Source organism: Diabrotica virgifera, chromosome 9 (assembly GCF_917563875.1).
Source record: "Diabrotica virgifera virgifera chromosome 9, PGI_DIABVI_V3a".
In the NCBI taxonomy this organism is placed as follows: Eukaryota; Metazoa; Arthropoda; class Insecta; order Coleoptera; family Chrysomelidae; genus Diabrotica; species Diabrotica virgifera.
In genome coordinates, this window is record NC_065451.1 from 175,039,468 (window position 1) to 175,060,598 (window position 21,131).

The following is a 21,131-nucleotide window of genomic DNA, read 5'->3' on the forward strand; positions in this document are numbered from 1 at the left end:
GTTAAGTTTGTTTTAAACATATTACAATTATAGTGGTCGAATATACTAGGTCTGGATCCCGCGTATGAAAAAAAAGTTGATTAATAGCCAGCTGAAAATTTGTTAATAGCTTAAGGGTGTCTAGTCGGATAAACTTTGATATAAGGGAACAATGGAACAGGGGCAGTTTTAATTGTGGAACAGGTTAAAAATTTGGAACGGTCCGACCACGAAAACGGCACATTTATTTTGTCCGACAGAATAGACTTAAACTCTCCGAACAGAGATTAAACTCTCATGCAAAAATCAGACTGCTATTTATCACCTGTCATAATTCCTGTCATTTGACATATTCTACATGTTCCACTCATTAAAACGCCCATTTGGTGATAAATAGCAGTCTGATTTTTGCATACATACATACATACATAATCGGTTGCCTCTTTTACCATTAGGTGTCGAGGATTCCTCCTTTATATAATACTCTCTGCAAATTTACGCCACTTCTTCCTATCTGCTGCTAAAACTTTTGCTTCTTGCCACGATGTTCCTCTTTTCTTGAGTATTTCGTTTACACTAGTGTTCCAGCTTTTCCTTGGTCTGCCCCTCCTGCTTTTACCCACTGCTTTGGCCTCCCATGTCATTTTTACTTGTCTCTCACCACTCATTCTTATCATGTGTCCAGCCCATTTTAACTTCTTTTCTTCAACTTTTTCGTTGAGCGATTTTACCTGTAATTCATGTCTTATATATTCGTTTCTTCTTTTGTCTAATCTTCTTGCTCCCACCACTTTTCTTAAGTATCTCATTTCTGTAGCTTGTAATCTTTTTCTTTGTCTGTCATTAAGTACCCAGTTTTCTGCCCCATATATTGTAATTGGCATATATACAGTTTTATATACTGTCATTTTGGTTTTCCTCGATATTTCTTTTTTGTTTAGGAAATTTTTATACAGTGAATAATAAGTTCTCGTTGCCAATTTTATTCTGTTTCCAATTTCATCTTCTTGTGTACCTTTGTTGTTTAACATTATTCCCAAATACTTAAAGAGGTCTACTTGCTCGATTTTTTGCCCTTCGATTTCAATATTTACAGTTGCTTCTTTGTTGGCTATTGTCATTACTTTAGTTTTCTCCATATTTATTATTAAGTTGTAGTTTTTTAGTTCTTCAGCCCAGATTCTAATGTTATCTGCGAGAGCCTTTTCAGTTCTTGCAACTAATACAATGTCATCAGCAAATGCACAGGCTTCAATTTTTATTTGTTGCAAATTTCTATACCCTATAGCGCATTTTTTAGTTTTTTTCCAACACTTTTTAATAACTTCATCCATAACGGAAATAAATAACAGTGGGCTCAACACTCCACCTTGTCTAACCCCGTCGTTATTAGAGAATTCGCCGGAGATTAAGTTACTTATCCTGACCTGGTTTTTTGTGTTGACATACAAACTTTTTATTACACTTACAAGTTCTTCATCTACTTCCTTGTTTATCAGGCTTTGCCATATTCCTTCTCTATTGACCATGTCAAACGCCTTTTTCATATCTAAAAACGCCAGGTACAGTGTATCGTTTTTTAACAGTGTTTTTTCAGTAATTTGCTGTAGTGTGAATATATGATCTTGTACGCTGTGTGATGGTCTAAATCCACTTTGTATATCCGCCAGTCGAGGCTCAACTATTTCTCGTAGTTTCTTTTCTAGGATAATTTCGTAGATTTTCAACGCTGAGCAGAGAAGTGATATACCCCTATAATTACTGCACTCTTTCGTGTCTCCCTTTTTGTGTATAGGCAGTATTATTGAAATGTTCCAATCCTCTGGGATTTTTTTGTTTGTCCACGCTAAATTTAGTAGGTCATGTAATTCTTGTTTACCCTGTTGTCCAAGATATTTCAATAATTCAGCATCTATTCCGTCGATCCCTGCTGCTTTACCAACTTTTAGTTTTTCTAGTGCATCTTCAACTTCTTCCATCTTTATTTTAGTTTCATAAACGTCTTCTTGCCCTCTTTCAGGTGTTTCGTCTGTTATCTGTGTGCAATTCTCTGCTGTTGTATTTTCATTGTTTAAAAGCTCCTTGAAATATTCTCTCCACCTTTCTATAATGGGCTCATCCTCAGTTATTATATTTCCGTTTCTATCTTTTATCTGCTGTAGTTTAATTTCCGTTTTACTTCTCATATTCTTTAATACTCTATAAAATAATTTTGTATTTTGGGTACTATTTTCTTCCATAGTTCTTCCAAATTCTTCCCAGGCGTTCTGCTTTTCTTGTTTTATCCTTGCTTTAACTTTGTTGCGCTGTTCCTTGTATTTATCGTATGCCTCTTGATTTCTTTTTTGTATGTACATTTTCCATAGCCTTTTCTTTTCTCTGACTTCTTTTTTAATATCGTTGTTCCACCAGCTTGTCTGCTTTTTATGATTATTTCTTCTGGTATACCCGCAAACTTGCCCTGCTGTTTATAATAGTATTGCCTTAAATCTGATCCACTTTTCTTCCACATTTCTACTTTGTCTTCTCTTTTCAATCCTTGCAAACTGTTTTTCTGTTTTTTCTATATACTCATTTCTTGTTTGCAAGTTTCTCAGCTTATAGGTTCTTATTCTTCCGCTATAGTTTTTGTTTTGTATCTGTTTTCGGTCCTCGACTTTGTTGTTATTCTTGAATACTCCTTCTAGTAGATAATGGTCACTACCTATATCATAGCTTCTTTTCACTCTGACATCTTTAACTTTACTCCTTTTTTCCCGAGGAACAATTATGAAGTCTATTATTGATTTTTCATTTCGCTGGGGCATTGCTCTTGTTATCTTGTGTATTTCCTTGTGTTCAAAGAAAGTGTTGGCTATAACTAAATCATTATCTATACAAAACTCTAGCAATCTTTTTCCGTTTTTATTAATTGTGTGTTCTCCGTGCCTACCTATAGCTCCTTGCCATTTCATGTTTTCGTTTCCCACTCTAGCATTGAAGTCTCCCAATATTATGAGTGTTCCCTCATAATCTTCTACTGTCTGCTGTAGTTGTTCCCAAAATTGATTTTTGTCGTTTGCTTTGTCACTTTCGCCAGGTGCGTATATTACAATCAAAGTTATAATATCGCTTTTACTACAATTCATTGATACTTTCAATAGTCTCTCATTGATGAACTCCCAATTTCTTATACCTTTTACTTTATCTTTGGGTATCAAACAGGCTACTCCTGCTCTGGCCCATTCAGTTTCCTTTACACCACTGTATATTAATAGATTTCCATCTCCTATTATTTGTGTCCCAGCTCCCTTTTTTTTGTCTCAGTGATGGCTATTGCAGCATAGTTTGTGTTGCTAAGGGTTTCTACTAATTCTAACTCTTTTCCACTTATTCCTCTAACATTCCATGTCGCTGTTCTCCATACTTCTCCTTTCTTATCTATAACTTTCAGTTCCATTTCTTTTTCCGTTTTCATTGCCGAATTTGTCGTCGTTTTGTCCGCCTCTGCTTTTATTAGTTTTTTGGATTAGCTCTGTTGCTCTCTTTTTCAATTGTGCCAGTTTCCATATTCCATTTCCATATTTCATCATTTATAATGATCTTCTGGTATTTAACTTTTACAACATTACCTTTTTGCCTCTGTTCATTTGCATATTCTCTTAGTTGTTTTTGAATCTCTCTTTCTTGGATCGTATAGTCATCATCAATAAAAAGTTTTCTTCCTTTAATATGTCTTAACTTGTTCTTATTTTTCATTATGTCTGCTTTATCACCATATGTACTCAATTCTAACTTGCACATTCTCTTATTCAGTTTCGTTATCTCTTTTATCTCACACTTTGTTCCAAGAAAAGTTTGCAACTGATTCTCTATATCTTCTTTTAGCTCTATAGTATCTCCTGCAGTTTCAAATCCGGTGATAATAATGTTATTTCGACGTTCTTTCTTTTCCATAGCTTCAAGTTTATATTCTAGCACCCTGATTTTAGTTTTCATTACTTCATTTTCTCTTCTAATCTCTTTTACTTCTTCCAAACTCTGCTTCCATTCACTTGTTAAATCTTTGACAATTTTTATTAATTCTTTACGCTCAGTTCTCATTTCTTTCATTTCATTTGCTATCTCTCTCATTCCGTTTGTTACTTCTTTAACCATCTCGCTCATTTCATCCATTCCGTATTCCTCTGATACGCCTATGGAATGTGTAATATGTGTTGCCTATCTGCTAGCGCCAACGATCATCTACAATTCAACCTTGCGGATAGATAAATCGCTACCCACAGATAAGACGCCACGTTATTTTGATTTCAGCCTACCTCGAATATTATTAGTCCTATTGTGTCACTAACACTCTCAGCACTTTGTTGTAGTATATTATTTGCTCACAGTTCACTCTTACAATTTCTAATTCTCGATATTTCCGAAATTCGGATGAAATATCAGAGCACTCAAAATTGCGTTGTTTATCAACACAGTGGCGTAACAGTCCCTGATTTTTGCATGAGAGTTTAATCTCTGTTCGGAGAGTTTAAGTCTGTTCTGTCGGACAAAATACATGTGCCGCTTTCGTGGTCTGACCGTTCCAAATTTTTAACCTGTTCCACAATTAATACTGCCCCTGTTCCAGTGTTCCCATATATCAAAGTTTGTCCGACTAGACATCCTTAAGCTATTAACAAATTTTCAGCTTGCTATTAATCAACTTTTTTTTCATACGCGGGATCCAGACCTATACAGAAACGTAATAGTATTTAAGTATTTGATGAGTATGTTATATCTCGAAAACTAGAGCTGATACAAAGAAAAGGTTTGCATTTTTGGAATCAGCAGAGATGAATTAACTATAATTAATCAGTTGATTTTTTTTCGGCAGCAAGACAAAATTTTTTTTTGTTGGGCTGTGTATTTAGTTCAGATAAGGGAAAAAATATCCTGTTGGTGACACAACCCCCTCCAGGCCGAAACCTAATTTTTTTGAGTAGTATGGATATCTATAATAATAACCTATATCACCTATATGTTTCCTGCAGCCGATTTTGATGGTATACATAGTTATAAACAAATGAAGATCAAAAAACGGTAAATTTTCGCTTTTTTCGTCTATAACCAAAAAGTTAAGCATTTTAAACAAATTTGAGAGTAAGAACCTCATAATTCGTCTAAAAAATTTCAATATAACGTTCGCTGAATATGTCTATCCTTATTGGTTGCTTATAAAATTGCAAAATAAATAATAAATTTTGAGTTTTTATAAATATTCATAACTTATGTAAAAATTAACTTAGAACCTTCTTATTACACGGAATGCTGAGACTTCTGGTGCTTAAATCATACCCTAAATTTCAAAGCAATCGGTCAAATAGTTTAAAAGTTATTTAATTTGTTTATCCCAAATTAATTATTTTTGCAACACTGTAAGTCAGAAAATGATGAAGTTACAGTAATACTTTAGATTTACACTAATAATTTAATTAAAAAAAATGACAAAAAATAATTATAAATATTGCAAAATTATTTTGCAAGCACATGTGAATTAAAAAAAGGGGGACTAACTTCGTCCCTAATTGTCCTAGAACAATTGTTTTTCTTTCTAAATGTGTATAAAAATTCAGTCTTTCTAAATATGAAAAAATAATTTTTCTACGATTAACGGTTAAAAAGTTATTCTAATTGTTTATAAGTAAGCAAAAAATCGACATGTTTGTGCAAAATAATTTTACTCTGTTTAAAATTACTGTTTGTCATTTTTTAAATTAAGTTAATAGTATAAATGTTCTTCTTTCATAAACTGTTCGAAGTATTATTGTAACCTCATAATTTTATAACTTATAGTGTTGCAAAAAAAATGAATTTGGGATAAACAAATTAAATAACTTTTAAACTATTTGACCAATTGCTTTGAAATTTAAAATATAATTTAAGCACATGAAGTCTCAGCATTCCGTGTAATAAGAAGGTTCTAACTTAATTTTTACATAAGTTATGAACATTTACAAAATCTCAAAATTTATGACTTATTTTGCAATTTTCTAAGCAACAAATAAGGATAGACATATTCAGCGAACGCCATATTGAAGTTTTTTATATGATTTATGAGTTTCTTATTCTCAAATTTGTTTAGAATGCTTCACTTTTTAGTAATAGACGAAAAAAGTAAAAATTTACCGTTTTTTGATCTTCATTTGTTTATAACTATGTATATCATCAAAATCGACTGCAGGAAACACATAGGTTATTAATATAGATGTCCATACTACTCAAAAAATTTGGTTTCGACCTGGAGGGGATGTCTCACGAGAAAAATCTTATTTCTCTGGACTAATTATGAATAATAAATGTTTGGGAATTTTTTGAAGAAATTGTCTCCTTTTGTTTCCCATTATTATTGATAAATTGTATTTCAATGTTTATTGAAGTGAAAATGACAGTTTATGTTTCCTTTCGATTCAGAGACGATGCAAAATCTCGAGACAGCTGTTTCTGGCTTACAGACTTCTTCAATAAAGCTAGCGTGCACACCTCTGAAGCAAAACAAAACCAACTGTCTATTTTAAGTTGGATTTAAAAATAGTTTAAAATCCACTTTTAGGACGCTTCATGCGACATCTCTTATTGAAAAGCGAAAAGTCTCGGATAAAAAATTCATTATTAAAAAAATAAAATAGCAAATAATTATTTAAATCTGAAAACTTTCCTTGTTGGAACTTCTTTCTGGTACATCATTAATATCTGCCTTTCACAATTTATAAGAACAAGAGACGACGAATATAGAAAACGAATATGCAGTCACATTCTGCTTTCATTCGTCTAGGAAAAGGTCAGAAAGAAAGTTCCTAGTACTGAAATCTGAGTAAAGATAGAAATGAAAAATACAATTTATGTTTCCTTTCGATTCAGAGGCTAATAATTATTTGCTATTTTAATTTTTATTTTAATAGTGAATTTTTTATCTGAGACTTTTCGCTTTTCTATAAGAGACGTCACAGGAAGCGTCCCAAAAGTAGATTTTAAACTATTTTAAAAATTACACTTAAAATAGACAGTTGGTTTCGTTTTGTTTCAGAGGTGTGCATTCAGCTTTACTGAAGAAGTCTGTAACACAGAAACAACCGTCTAGAGATTTTGCATGGCATTTGAATCGAAAGGAAACATAAACTGCCTTTTTCATTGCTAACTTTACTCAGATTTGAGTACATACTGGGAACTTTCTTTCTGACCTTTTTAGGCGAATGAAAGCGGAACGTGACTGCATATTGTAGAGTCCTTTTCGTTTTCTATATTCGTCGTCTCTTGTTTTATAAATTGTAAAAGGCAGAGATTAAGTATGTACCAGAAAGAAGTTTCAACAAGGAAAGTTTTCAGATTTAAATAATTATTTGTTTTTTTTTTTTTAATTTTTATTTTAATAGTGAATTTTTTATCTGAGACTTTTCGCTTTTCTGTTTATTGAAGTGTTTTCTATATTTACTGTTATAGATCAGGGTTTAACAATATTAGATGTTATGAAAAAAGTCAACTTTCATGCACCCGGAGAAAACTACAAAACGGATGGATACGTTGTAACAGAAAATACTGAAAGATTATTGAAAGAACATCTGAAAATTACTGGCGGTCAGGTAAATATTGACTATGCTTTGTTTTTAAACCAGGAGGAGTAAACTAAAAAGACAGATTCACAACCAAGAAAGTCACTAGAAAAATCACCAAATACATCTTCTTGTTTGGTTGAACACGTCGACTTTCGACTGTAACCCATAAATATTATATTATACTAATAAACTAATATGTCGCTAAAGATTTCTAAAAACAACTGCTTTTTATATAAAAGCAGGCTAACACTCTAAAGATTAAAGGAATAACATAGAAAACACACAAAATCGCTAATATAACTTAATTAACCTATGAAATGCCAATAGTGTCAAAATTTCATAAATGTCATTAGTTTAGTGTCAAAATTTCATAACAGTGAAGTAAACTTGCTTGAGGTTGGACCAATTACAAACAAGCGTTACGGCGCGGTAAATTTTAATTTCTCCTGGTTTAAAAATAGAGCATAATATAATAAATATGCTACTTTATAAATTTTACTTTGCAATAAAATGATCACAATTTTTGTTGTTTGAAAATAGTGCCATATTGTTAAAACTTTCCTCTTTGTAGGTAAGAACAAGATTCCCTCCAGAACCCAATGGTATCTTGCACATTGGTCATGCCAAAGCTATTAACATCAATTTCGGATATGCTGCTGCCAACAATGGCATATGTTTCCTTAGATATGATGATACTAATCCTGAAAAAGAAGAAGAAAAATTTTTCACGGGCATTAAAGATATGGTTACTTGGTTGGGTAAGTGATATGTAAAAGTCATAATCATCATCTCCGAACCATAGATGAATACACTGTGTTCCAACAACAATTTGACTCTCAAATTCTCCAGAAACTCAAAAACCAAGAGTTTCTTAAAAATTAAAAAAAAACACGTCAATTTATACTGGGAGGGGGACAAATTTTCAAATATCATGCCCTTAAATGTAACCCCCTACTGCCCCGCATCAACACCCAATTTATTTTGAATAGAACGACGCCACCTTTTATTCAAACGTGAAGATTCCATGTTAAGGGGATGAGTACGTATTTTCGGCTGCAATGCTATTCAAATGGGGATTCATTTTTTTCGAATCCTGAGAAAACTAATAAGTATTTTTGAAAAATTTAAACGCAGAAGGAAATATTACGTTATTAGCGAGGGCCGAAAGTCGCTGAGAACTTCTATAATGTTTATTTTAATAAGCTACAGGGGTGAAAAACTAAGAGAAAATTTAGTGTGATTTTTAATTTCAAATATCTCATTCAAAATAATCTTTTTATTTATTCTAAGGGACTTTCGGCCCTCGGTAATAATTTAGTCTTTCATTCTGTGTTTAAATTTTTCAAAAATATTTATTGGTTTTTTCAGGATTCGAAAAAAATGAACACAATGTCCGTGGTAATATTTTCCAAATCTATCTTTGTCTTACAACGCACTCAGTCGAGCATATTGTCAGTCAGACAGTGACAATTTTAAATATTTGACATAGCATCGGGAATATTTTGAGTTGTTGATTAAATAATATTGATATACAGTGTATTTGATAAATAATTGATTTAAGACGTGAACTTAATAAAACGTTATTTATTGTGTATTATTTGTGGAAGATCCAAGCAGAGAATACATCAGGATAATATATTCTGTGATCCAAGTATTTTGTTGTTAAAGATGTTAAAAATTGTAAGCGTTCCATAGTAACAATATATTATTAAAAAATCACTTTAACACTTTTCCTCTTTTCTCGATTGAGTATTAGTTTTTGTTGTACATATAAATTATTACAATCACTGAATACCTAGTTAGTGAAAAAATTATCACATTTATTAACTGAATTAATAATTTGCAATTATACAAATAACAGTTATCCAAGAACATTCAAAAGCCATCTCTTTAAGTTAATGATGACATTGTCAAGTAGAATGACGTTCTAGTAATATTTACATATCCATACCAGTGTGAATTTTACTACACGTAATTTGCCGTGTAAAGACAAAAAGTAGGGATAGCCGTAAAATATTTGCGAATTATGTACCGATGGCCTTAATAATTTTATAGTACCCAACAATTAATTTAAAACATGTAAACATAAACAATATTTTTTCGCGCCTTTGAAATTTTAAAATTTGACATCGATTTGACCTTTAAAACCCACAAGCTGGCCGAATGGCTCTCACAGCTAAGGCCATTCAAACGAATGAAAGAATAAAAATGACATGAAACTAGTTCCGCCGAAACCCACGAGAGGCCGTCATTGTGACTTAACATCGCAAATAGGAATATACCGTATTCCACGAACATACGACTGTGTTGGATTATCTCGACAACGAATATTTTATTGTGCAAAATATGAAGAACGAAAGTAAGTTGCAAATTACATTGTTGTTTATTGGAATAATTATTAGAGCCATTTACTTTCGTACTGCTTCTGTTGTACACTAAAATATTCGTTGTCGCGATAATCCAAAACAGTCGTATATTCGTGGAATGTACCATATATGCTTTTTCTCATGAGGATCTTTCAGTGCGTCACAATTTTTCGATTTCTTTCTAACGCATTAAATTGCATGTGACAGAAAAAAACGCACGTCGGTGATTACATTTCGTCGGTGACATTTATAACATTTATTCTAGTTGTCAATAGATGGCGCTATAATCGAAAAAAAAAATTTACTAATTATATAATATATCTACAAATATAATCTATACAATTTATAAGACTATACAAATCAAAGAAAATACCATTTTATAAATGCAATAAACAATATTGATTTGTTTTTATGCCAAATTGCAAATAAAATGTGACAACTGTCAGATTTAACTAAAATGCCATGTCACTAAAATGTATATTATCACGGACTTACCTTTTTTTTTTCTATCATTTGTGACGCACTGAAAAATGCTCATGAAAAGAAGCATATTATATATATTTTTGATATTTTTGTACTATCACCAAATTGTTGCAGGTTATATCCACTAGGTGGCATTCTTCAACCTATTTTTACTTTTTTACCTAGACACAGTAAAGAATACACTATGGATTACACTACAGTCCTTACAATATAGATGCCGTTGCACGTCATTATCTACGTCAGAGATCTAAGTTGACATTGTTGCCCAATTACAAAAAATTCTTGAATTCATTTTAAATCAAATATATCACAATTATTGCGGAAGTGCCGGATGCCGTATTATACAACAAAACAAATTAATATTCAATGTAATTTAATAAAAACATTAGAAATAGAAAACAAGTATTCAGTTATAATCTTACGTTAAAGTAAATAATAAAAACAATAAATATAATGAAACAAATACTTATAGTAAAGAATAAAAACAAATCTGAATGTCAACACCACAACTGTCACATAAATGTTACCAATTTATGCCAAAATGTCACCTTTGTTCGATGGCAGTTAGAGTGTAATCCGAACAAGTGTACTTTATAAAAACGCTTTATATTCCACTTCTACAAATTAAATGAAACAAGTTAGGGTATGCTTCTTTAAATTTATATTAATAGAAATCTTCCAATATTGTGTGTGTGTGTGTGTGTTTGAGCATTATTGGCTTCGGAGTCAATGTCCATTCGCCATCTTACCTTTTTGGGATTATTTGTATTATTTATGCGGAAGCTCCAAAGGAGTGCTTCCTGCTTTCTACTGATTTGTTCAGGTATGTATCCAATCACAATCCTGCTCCAATTTTACAAAGAACTATTTTATATACCTATATCTAATTTTCAACGATTTTTGTTTTTATTTGGAATTATTTCTTTTCATTTTGATTTTTTTTTTATCATTTTTTTATGTATTTTTTTTTATTTATTTATTTTTTTTTAATTTTTTTTTATATATATATATTTTTTTGATATATTTTTTTTATTTTTCATTGTCTTTTTCAATATAATTTGGGATATTAGACTAGGACACAATTTGACGCTCAGGGGTCGATCAGAGCATTTAGACGAGACAGGTGGACCTCGGATAGGCGTAGGGCTTAACACGAAAGGAAAAAAAAACATAGGTTATAAACTTAATCTAATACATAAAATATGTTTGTACAAAATTTGATAAACATTGAAATCTTCTGCTCTTAATAGTTGAGTTAGGTTATATGGTCTGGTGATTTTGGGTATTTTGGCCATTTCTTCATTTAATAATTTAACCTCGTTTATTATTCTAGAACAGCCTAGGATCATGTGCTCCGCTGTACCTTCTTCTCCACATGAACAATTAGGAGAATCACTCAATTTTATTTTATATTTGTACTGGGGAGTTAAAACATGGTTGAACCTTAACCTGCACAAAACAGAGAAAAACCGCTTGCTTCCCGACAGTCTTGAGAACCAAGACTGGCCAGGAGGCTTGGTAACTATGTTTTTATAAAATTTTCCCTTTGGACTGTTACTATACATTTCTCTCCATTCGGCTAGTATTATGGGTTTTACGTGGCAGGCAATTTCACTGTGGGGACATTTATAACTTAAAAGCTCTCCAGTTCTACTTCCTTTCTTAGCATCTTCGTCCACTTCTTCATTCTCTTTTATTCCACAATGTCCTTTAATCCAAACTAATGATACATTGATTTTTTTTGTTTGTAATTCTTGAAGTTTAATAATTATAGTAGTCAAAATATAATTACTACTGACTTGGTGGATATTTTTTATTTTCATAATAGCACTTTTACTATCAGAACAAATTGCAAATGATTCTGCTGTAATTTTCATATTACTTATATACAGGAGAGCTTCTAATATGGCTATTAATTCTGCAGTATATATTGTAAGCTTTTCATTTAATTTAAAGGATTTTTTATGATTTTTATGTGGATCAAATATAGCGCAACCTACTTTCTTGTTGTTCTTTGATGCATCCGTGAATATATATTGACATCTGGGAAGATACTTTTCTAAATCCTCCTCAAATATGTATTGTCTAATCCTTGGGTGAAATTTTGAATAGTCTTGGAGAAAAACACAGTTAATTGGATGGATGTTATAAATATTTATGCTATATAATGGATCTATATCTGAAGAGTATATTTCTTCTATTACGTTATTTATTACATAATATGACTCAGTAATAGTTAAACTTTTTTTCAACTTCCAATAACTATGGGTAAGATCCGATGTAAACAGTATATTGATTTTTTGGACTAAGTTGCTATTTTTAGAACTTAATTTAGCTATAAAATTGGAAGCTAAAATCTTTCGGCGATATTTTAGTGGAGTTTCTGCTACTTCGGCAAATAAGCAATCAATTGGTGTACTTTTTAAAGCCCCTAGGCATAGCCTTAGACACTTATTTACTACGTGATCTATTTTTTCTAGTTGACTTTTGGAAGCTTGGTCATAGAAGAAACTACCATAATCCAGTATTGACCTAATGTAGGATTTGTACAAAAGGATTGCTACGTTTGGATCTGATCCCCATTTTGTTCCACACACTGACCGTAAGATGTTAATTCCTTTTTCAGTTTTCTTGATTAAATAATCTATGTGGTTTTTCCATGTCATTTTTTTATCCAGATACATTCCTAGGTATTTTACAGATGCCCGTACACTATACTTTGTTGTATCCAATGTTATTTCTGTTGGAATGTGTTTTCTTTTCCTCGTAAAAATGCAGACTTCTGTTTTTTTCCTGGAAATTTTTAGGCCATTTTCATTGCACCATTTATTAAGGTTCTTATAGGCTATATTTAATTTTTTGCACCCTTCTTCAATATACTGGCATGGGGAATATATACAAATGTCATCGGCAAATTGTAGTATAGAAACGGTCTCACTACATTTAATTTTACTTTCCAGATCTGCTGTATATATTAAGTATAGTACAGGGCTTAGTATACTTCCTTGTGGTAACCCAATATTGGTCGTTTTAGGTCCCAATGTTTCATCATTTATATTTATTGACACTGACCTATCGGAATATAGTAATCTTATACGTGAGGTCAAAGATTGGGAGATTCCCATTTTTTCCATTTTTTCATAGAGAATGTCTAATATGACGTTGTCTTCCAATATTATTTCTACGCGTATATAATAAAATATGTCTAGTGGTATTAATTCCAGTGTACTCGGCTAAACGATTCTAAAAAGGAACAGGCCTACCACTTAAATATTTCGTGTTGGTATCACGTGACGTCACGTGCTATGACGCGGATGACGTGCAACGGTATCTATATTGTACGGACTGTATGTATCTATGTATGTATATTGATACTATAGTTTTAAACAATTCTTTTAGGATATACCCCATATAAGATAACACACTCCTCGGACTATTTCGACCAATTGTATACATGGGCGATTGAGTTAATCAAGAAAGGACTTGCATACGTTTGTCACCAAACAGCTGATGAGATGAAAGGGTTCAATCCTCAACCTTCGCCATGGAGGGATAGGCCAGTCGAAGAGAATTTACAGCTCTTTGAGGTATGTAACATGTCATCATCATCATCTAGCCTCAAAAGTCCACTGCTGAACATGGGCCTCTTCCTCCTGTTTCCAACCCCGTCTATCTCTCATCCAGTTTTTATTTAGCCTTCTTAAATCATCGGTCCATCTTGTAGGTGGTCAGCCGACACTTCTCTTGTCTTTCCTTGGTCTCCATTTCAATAACCTCTTTGTCCATCTCCCATCTCTTAAGGTAAGTTTTTATGCTCCGTATGTCAAGACTGGGAGGACTCACTGATCAAATACCGTTCTCTTTAGGCATGTGGGCTGCTCACTTTTAAAAGTTTCTCCCAGTTTTCTATATGCCGCCCACCCAAGACCGATTCTTCTCTTCAGTTCATGGGTCTAATAATTTATTATCTCTGTGAGTCATAATTTCATGTCCTAGGTATTTATATCTATCTACGAGTTCTATTTCTTTCCCACCAATACGTACTGATGTTCTGGTTGGGTACCAAATTGGTCATTATTTTTGTTTTCGAGATGTTTATATTTAAACCTACATTTTCAGTAGCCACAACGAGTTCATGTACCATCTCCCTTGCCATACCTATGTTATAAATAAATATGTTTAGTCCAGGGTAGTAAGGTAGAAATAGACCATGTTCGGGACACTCAAAGATCCAGGTAGCTGACTACTTTTTTAGTTATTATAGACCTATAGGAAGAAAACCTACCTGTTTCCTGCCTAGAGTTCGCGTCCGTTTTTAATTATTAACAACTGAGTGCAAAAATCGCGATTTTTCCGATTTTTTGCACCCCATTCAAAAGCTAAACAGTTGACATAAAACTACAAAATTTAATTTTTTAGAACATAGAAAAACAAGTTAATAAATCGTTATTTGTTAATATATATAAGTAGTGGGGTTCCTACGGTCTCCTCCGCATCCCACATTTCGCCCGCCATCGTTTTCTATCCACCCATTTGTTTTCGTCAATAGCTCTATCTGCCATAGACTGTTCTATGCCTTTCTTCCATGTTTCTGTAGGCCTTCCTCTTCTTCTATTTATGGGCGTGTAATTTAATGCTCTTTTTGGCCATCTTTCCTCTGACATCCTCATAACATGACCATACCATAGCAATTTCTTTGTTTCTATATGGTCAACCGTGGAATATAAACTATTTGTCCGTCGTCTTATTTCCTCATTTAGTACATGTTCTAATCTAGATACTCTGCATGCTCTACGTAAGTAATCCATTTCCGCTACTTCTATATTTTTTCTTTCCTTTCCTGTGAGTTGCCAATACTCTGCTCCATAAGTTATAATAGGTTCTACAATTGTTCTGTAGATTGTTAACTTTGTGTTCAGCTTCACCTTGTTAGACCATAGTAGACCATTTAAAATGGTCTTATTTGTTAATTTTAGAGTTTTACTAAATTATTTGTTAAAGTTTTACTAAAACTGCTTTAGAAATTTAGTGTTTCACCCCAAAATTGTGTATTGGGGTACTTAACAAACTCTCAAAATTTGAGACCGATCCATTAATTACTTTAAAAGTTATTCTATTTGTTTATCTCAGACACCTTTATTTTGCAATAACATAAGACAGAAAATAATGAAGATAAGGCAATTCTGCGTATGTCAAATAAAAGTAGAACAGTGATACTATCAAAATGTACTAAAAAATGAGAAAAAATGATCTCATATAGTCAAAAATAGAACAACAAATTTAGAACAATCTTAAAAATATTGTCCGTAGAAAAATCATTTTACATATTCGAAAAGTTGGTATTTTACACAAATTTTTAAAAATGTTGTTCAGTTGGTGACTAGTCGTGGTAAGTGAAGGGGGAGCTGGGAGCCGACAAATGCACGAGTTCAAAAACTAAAAAATGCAACTTAAAACTACTATCATTTTCTATATGTATCTCGGGATCTGCTGAATATATTTTGATCTTTCTTTTTTTAATTTGTATGTAATTTTTCTGTACATTACACATATGTAATTCGTCTATTTGCAATTTGACATTTATTAATTAATAAAAAGTTTAATTTGTTTAAACAATTTTTGAAAAAATATTTTTTTCCCAAAAATCCATGTTTTTAATCAGACTATCATTATTAATCATACAAAAAGTTAAGGTATACTTTAATAAATAAATTATCTTCAATAAATAATTATCTAATAAAAATATTTTATTTATTAAAGTGAACTTTAACTTTTTGTATGATCATTAATGAGACTATGATTAAAAAAATAGATTTTTGTAAAAAATATTTTTTCAAGTATTGTTTAAACAAATTAGACTGATTATTAATTAATAAATTTATAAACAAATTGCATATTTGTAATGTACGTAGAAATTACATACAAATTAAAAAAAGAAAGATGAAAATCCATTGAGTGGATCCGGAGATACAGAAAATTGTATTAGTTTGAAATTACTTTTTCGGTATTTTAACTCGGTGGATTCTTTAGGTTCCCGCTAGTAACCGTTTGAACAACAATTTTGAAAAATCGTAGAGGGTGCTGTGAAGATACAATGTTTATGCAAATTTGTTAACAAAAAATACAAATCCCATTATTTAAATTGGCATCAATGAAATTCCTTAATTATTATAAACAAATTAGCTGTGAATTAAAAAAAACACATGGCTAACTTTGTCCCTAATGAACCCAGGCTAAGTTTTTTTATTTGAAAATTCGTGTTAAAATACTAATGTTATTCTAAATGTTTATAAACTACAAAATTTCAAAAATTTGGCATTAGGATTTTTGATTATATTGATTAATTTTTTTATCTTTTTTTAATACATTTTGATACTATCACTCTTCTACTTTCATTTGGCATATTCAGAATTGCCCTATCTTCATTATTTTCTGTCTTATATTATTGCAAAATAAGGGTCTCTGGGATAAACAAATAGAATAACTCTTAAACTTTTTCATTTCCAATAATGACACGAGCCGTCTCACCGTGCCTCGGAGAGTACGTTAAGCCGTCGGTCCCCGTGGGCTAGTGTACATCGACACTAGTTACTTGAAACAGGGTTAAAGATGTAAGTGGCGCTGGAACTATCCGAAAGGATCTCCCCGGCAAAAATGCCATACGATATTATTATTATTACTCTTAAACTAATTAATGGATCGGTCTCAAATTTTAAAGGTTTGTTAAGTACCCCAATACCCAATTTTGGGTAAAACACTAAAGTTCTAAGATAGTTTTAGTAAAAGTTATTAACAAATAACAATTTTCACTTATTTTGCAGTTTGTGTAGCAACAAATTAACTTTTTAGCTTTAAAAAATCGTCATTTTAAAGGTTTTTCAATGTTCTAAAAAATTGAGTTTTGTAATTTTATGTCAACTATTTAGCTATGGGGTGCAAAAAATCTAAAAAATCGCGATTTTTGCACTAAATTGTTAATAATTAAAAAACGGACGCGAACTCTAGGCAGGAAACAGATAGGTTTTCTTCCTATAGGTCTACAATAACTAAAAAAGTAGTCAGCTACCTGGATCTTTGAGTGTCCCGAGAAAATCCTTATTACCCTGGACTAGTTGGTGGTTAGGATCAAACTTTACAATCCACACTATCGATGATGACTAAACCATAACAACGTGTTTACAATAATAGTAAGCGACCTGCTCGACGTCCTATCCCAATCACCTTTACATTATAAATACAGTGGACTCTCTTTATAACGAACACGGATATTACGAGGTTTCGCTTATAACGAAGTACATTAGGTGTCCCATGAAATTCCTATTGAACTATAACCCTCTATAACGAGGAATATTTGGTTATAACGAAGAAAAATGAAACCGAAGAATATGTTTTTTACCTGTTTTTAGAGCAGTAATGGCTATAAATAAACACCTTAACTGCCTGTATATAGAAATTCCTAACATCTGTGTTATTATCGAGGCAAGTACTGTAATATGCTTCGCCGCCTGCAATAAGCTTCTTCCTGTGTATCGACCGATATTGAATATTGTAGAAAATTTACAATTTACGAAGGCGAGGTCTCATTGTCCACCATAGACCCCTAATGAACTACGTAAGGGGCATCAAAACATTTAAATATTATTGTTGTCTGATATAACGAGGTAATTAGGCCGCCATTTCAGTTCTCGTTATAAAGAGAGTCTACTGTACTATCTACAATAATAATTCCGATCCGCTACCGTTTCACACTTCAATATTTATACCAATTATACTTATATATACCAGTTACATTTATGCACGTTGGGTTCGTTGTCATGTTTAATCATCGTTCGTGATCTTTTAAGGTTATTTATATGAGTAAAAACATTGATGCAATTATTCAGACGTAAGATGTAAAACATACTTTATACAGAGTGTTGTAATATTAATACACCTAGATCCTCAGCTATTATGACTGTATCATCAGTGAAACGTAAGTTGTTTAGATATTCTCCTTCTATTTTTATTCCCCATGGAACATGTATGAATATATAATCATAAAGTAAAGGTCCTCATCTAATACCTTTTTGTGGCCATTACAACATGATTGTAAAAAGTTTCCAACGTGCATTGTTTTAATAGGGAACTTGCAAATTTTTTTTAAATAATAATGTTCAGTTTTATTTAAAAAGGAGATTTCCAAAATTTCACGATTCAAAAACTCATAATAACTTAGAAGTACAAATTTAAAATTTTCTGTGTATTTAAAATAGAAATAGTTCAAACGACCCGTGACGCCACATAATTATAGTTGGAAAAATGAAAGAATATCCATCAACGATCATATCAAGCACATATTTTGGATTTGCTGCCTTTTTCTATAAATAACAAACGAGAGAGATAGATTATTAAGTGTTGTCTACTAAGCAAAAACGTTATCCAAGACATACGCAGTTACATATTTATAATTGACAGAGTGAGACGGCGATACAATTGTTCAACGTAGTTATATTAATTTAGTAGAAAATTTAAACTCACACTTGACTATTTCTGTACTTCTAATGTCATTCTTAGAAAAACATTCAATATCAGTAGAGATAACGATTGTATAAACTACTATTCGAGTAATCGTGCTGGTCAACTATAATCTGACATATTCAATTTATGTCACTTTGACAGTGAAACTGGGTTAGGTTCGGTAGAGTTTATAAATTTTAATAATCAGTCGTATTTACTTGAATAAACTCAGTTCTTTTAAAAGCTATTTTGATATTATATTGTATTTTTGGTTTGGTAAGTATTTATTTAATTAAAATAAGTCAATCAAATTTGTAAGTAATCATCTATCAATATGGTTAACTTCTGTCTATGAGTTTGCCAAACGTGTACATATTACTCTCACTTTTCAATCATAATGTATAAAATTACAGATTAGTATATTTTTACGAATGTACATTTATTTGCAGATAATGTCTGGAAAATGATCTGGATACCAAAATGATCTGAATTCATTAAGTTTACTTTCATTTAAATCACTTAATGCAGCTGACATAAACGACATTTTTTTAATTCCTGTTTCTATTTACGTCCGGCCACTTTAACATGGAGAAATTCATAATACATACTATATTTGCTTACTCATTATTTTTGTATTATTAATTTATATCAAATAATTAATTACGATAGTAAAAGTAACATTTAATACCAATAAATTTATAGGTATTATCAGAAAAAGAATAACATCACAAAAAATTTTTGACGCATTTACGTAGCGAAAAATCGTACGGTGGGGTAGTAGTCACATCCGTTTTTTTACAGTATTAACTTAGTTTAAACGTTGTCTTGACTAGATATTTTTGATTTGATTAGTATGCATATCATCGATGACGCATGGGTATTCTTTCATTTTTCCTACTGTATACTTTATTTATGTTTATGGTTATATTTATATTTTAATGACATTTATCGTATGCCATTGTAATAATATGCCAGTTTGTTGAGATTGGAGTTTGATACAGTTTTTGAAGGAAAGGAAAGAAGGTTTACTATGAAAAATAAAAGAAAACACGATAATTGTTGTTTAGTGCCATTTTGTAAAAGTACAACTATTAGGAACTCCAATAAAATATTTATTGGATTACCAGCCAATAAAAAACGGCGTTTAAGTGGTTAATTGCATGCCGAAAAAACGTTCAATATATTTCAGTTAATACAGAAGGTCTTCATGTATGTCAATATTATTTTATCTTTTGAGTATATCTGTTGCCTGCTTAACAAAAACACTTAAATATTAGTCAGAAATAGCAACTATCAAAATATTTATAAAACTGAGTGTAAGTGTCAAAACGAATGCCAAACTAAATGAATTAATGGCGAGGACATCCTATACTACAATTATATGACGCCACGACCAATGAGGGCGCGTTTTGGGCTAGCTTCAATAATTTGAATTTTTTACCGTTTTTAGGGGCCAAACGAAAGACAAAAAAAACTTTTTTTCTTTGATATATGTTTTAAATTATGTTCTGTTGTGATTTATAGCATTTTTTTCGAATTTAAAATTTTATGCAAGTTCCCTATTGTTTTGTAATTTTAGGATATGAAAAATGGAAAAATCGACGAAGGCGCAGCAACATTGAGAATGAAAATTACTTTGGAAGAGGGAAAATTGGATCCAGTGGCCTATAGGGTAAGATTCACTCCCCATCATAGAACTGGAGACAAATGGTGTATCTACCCAACTTACGATTACACCCATTGTTTATGTGATAGTATAGAACATATCACGCATTCACTTTGTACCAAGGAGTTTCAATCCAGGTAATTTAAATAGCTTCTCTATTATCCTCATTGAAAACCTATACGTACGGTGCTCCCATAAGTACTTAACCTCTCCGCCCGACGGCGCCATTGTCGCAAGAGAAATCTACCATCGTGTAATAGATTCTTGTACAACTCTATGGAGTTGTGCCAGCAAATCAAACACAAAAATTATTCAAAGAACTCAATCAAAAATTCTACGCACCATCGCAAATGCCCCGTGGTACATTTCCAACCAAACCCTTCATAGAGACCTAAACATCCCGTTAATCAGCACAGTAATTCAAGAAAGAGCCAACAGACACCACGAGAAATTGGAAGGCCACCCCAACCAATTAATATTACCACTACTGCAGCCACTAAACAACAGAAGATTGCGAAGATTATGGCCCATAGATCTTCGCTGAAACTGAAGTGAAACCGCTGGGTGATA

General features: G+C 31.9%; 1 protein-coding gene across 1 annotated transcript in view; it reads left to right on the forward strand.

The window, feature by feature from the left end:
* LOC126891946 (probable glutamine--tRNA ligase) overlaps positions 1–21,131 on the forward strand; it is an 81,389-nt gene that overhangs the window by 26,428 nt on the left and 33,830 nt on the right. Inside the window, exons 4-7 of the mRNA XM_050661291.1 lie at positions 7,438–7,577; positions 8,122–8,308; positions 13,799–13,986; positions 20,475–20,698. Of these exons, the coding sequence (XP_050517248.1) occupies positions 7,438–7,577; positions 8,122–8,308; positions 13,799–13,986; positions 20,475–20,698 (739 nt within the window). The remainder of the gene's footprint in view (positions 1–7,437; positions 7,578–8,121; positions 8,309–13,798; positions 13,987–20,474; positions 20,699–21,131) is intronic.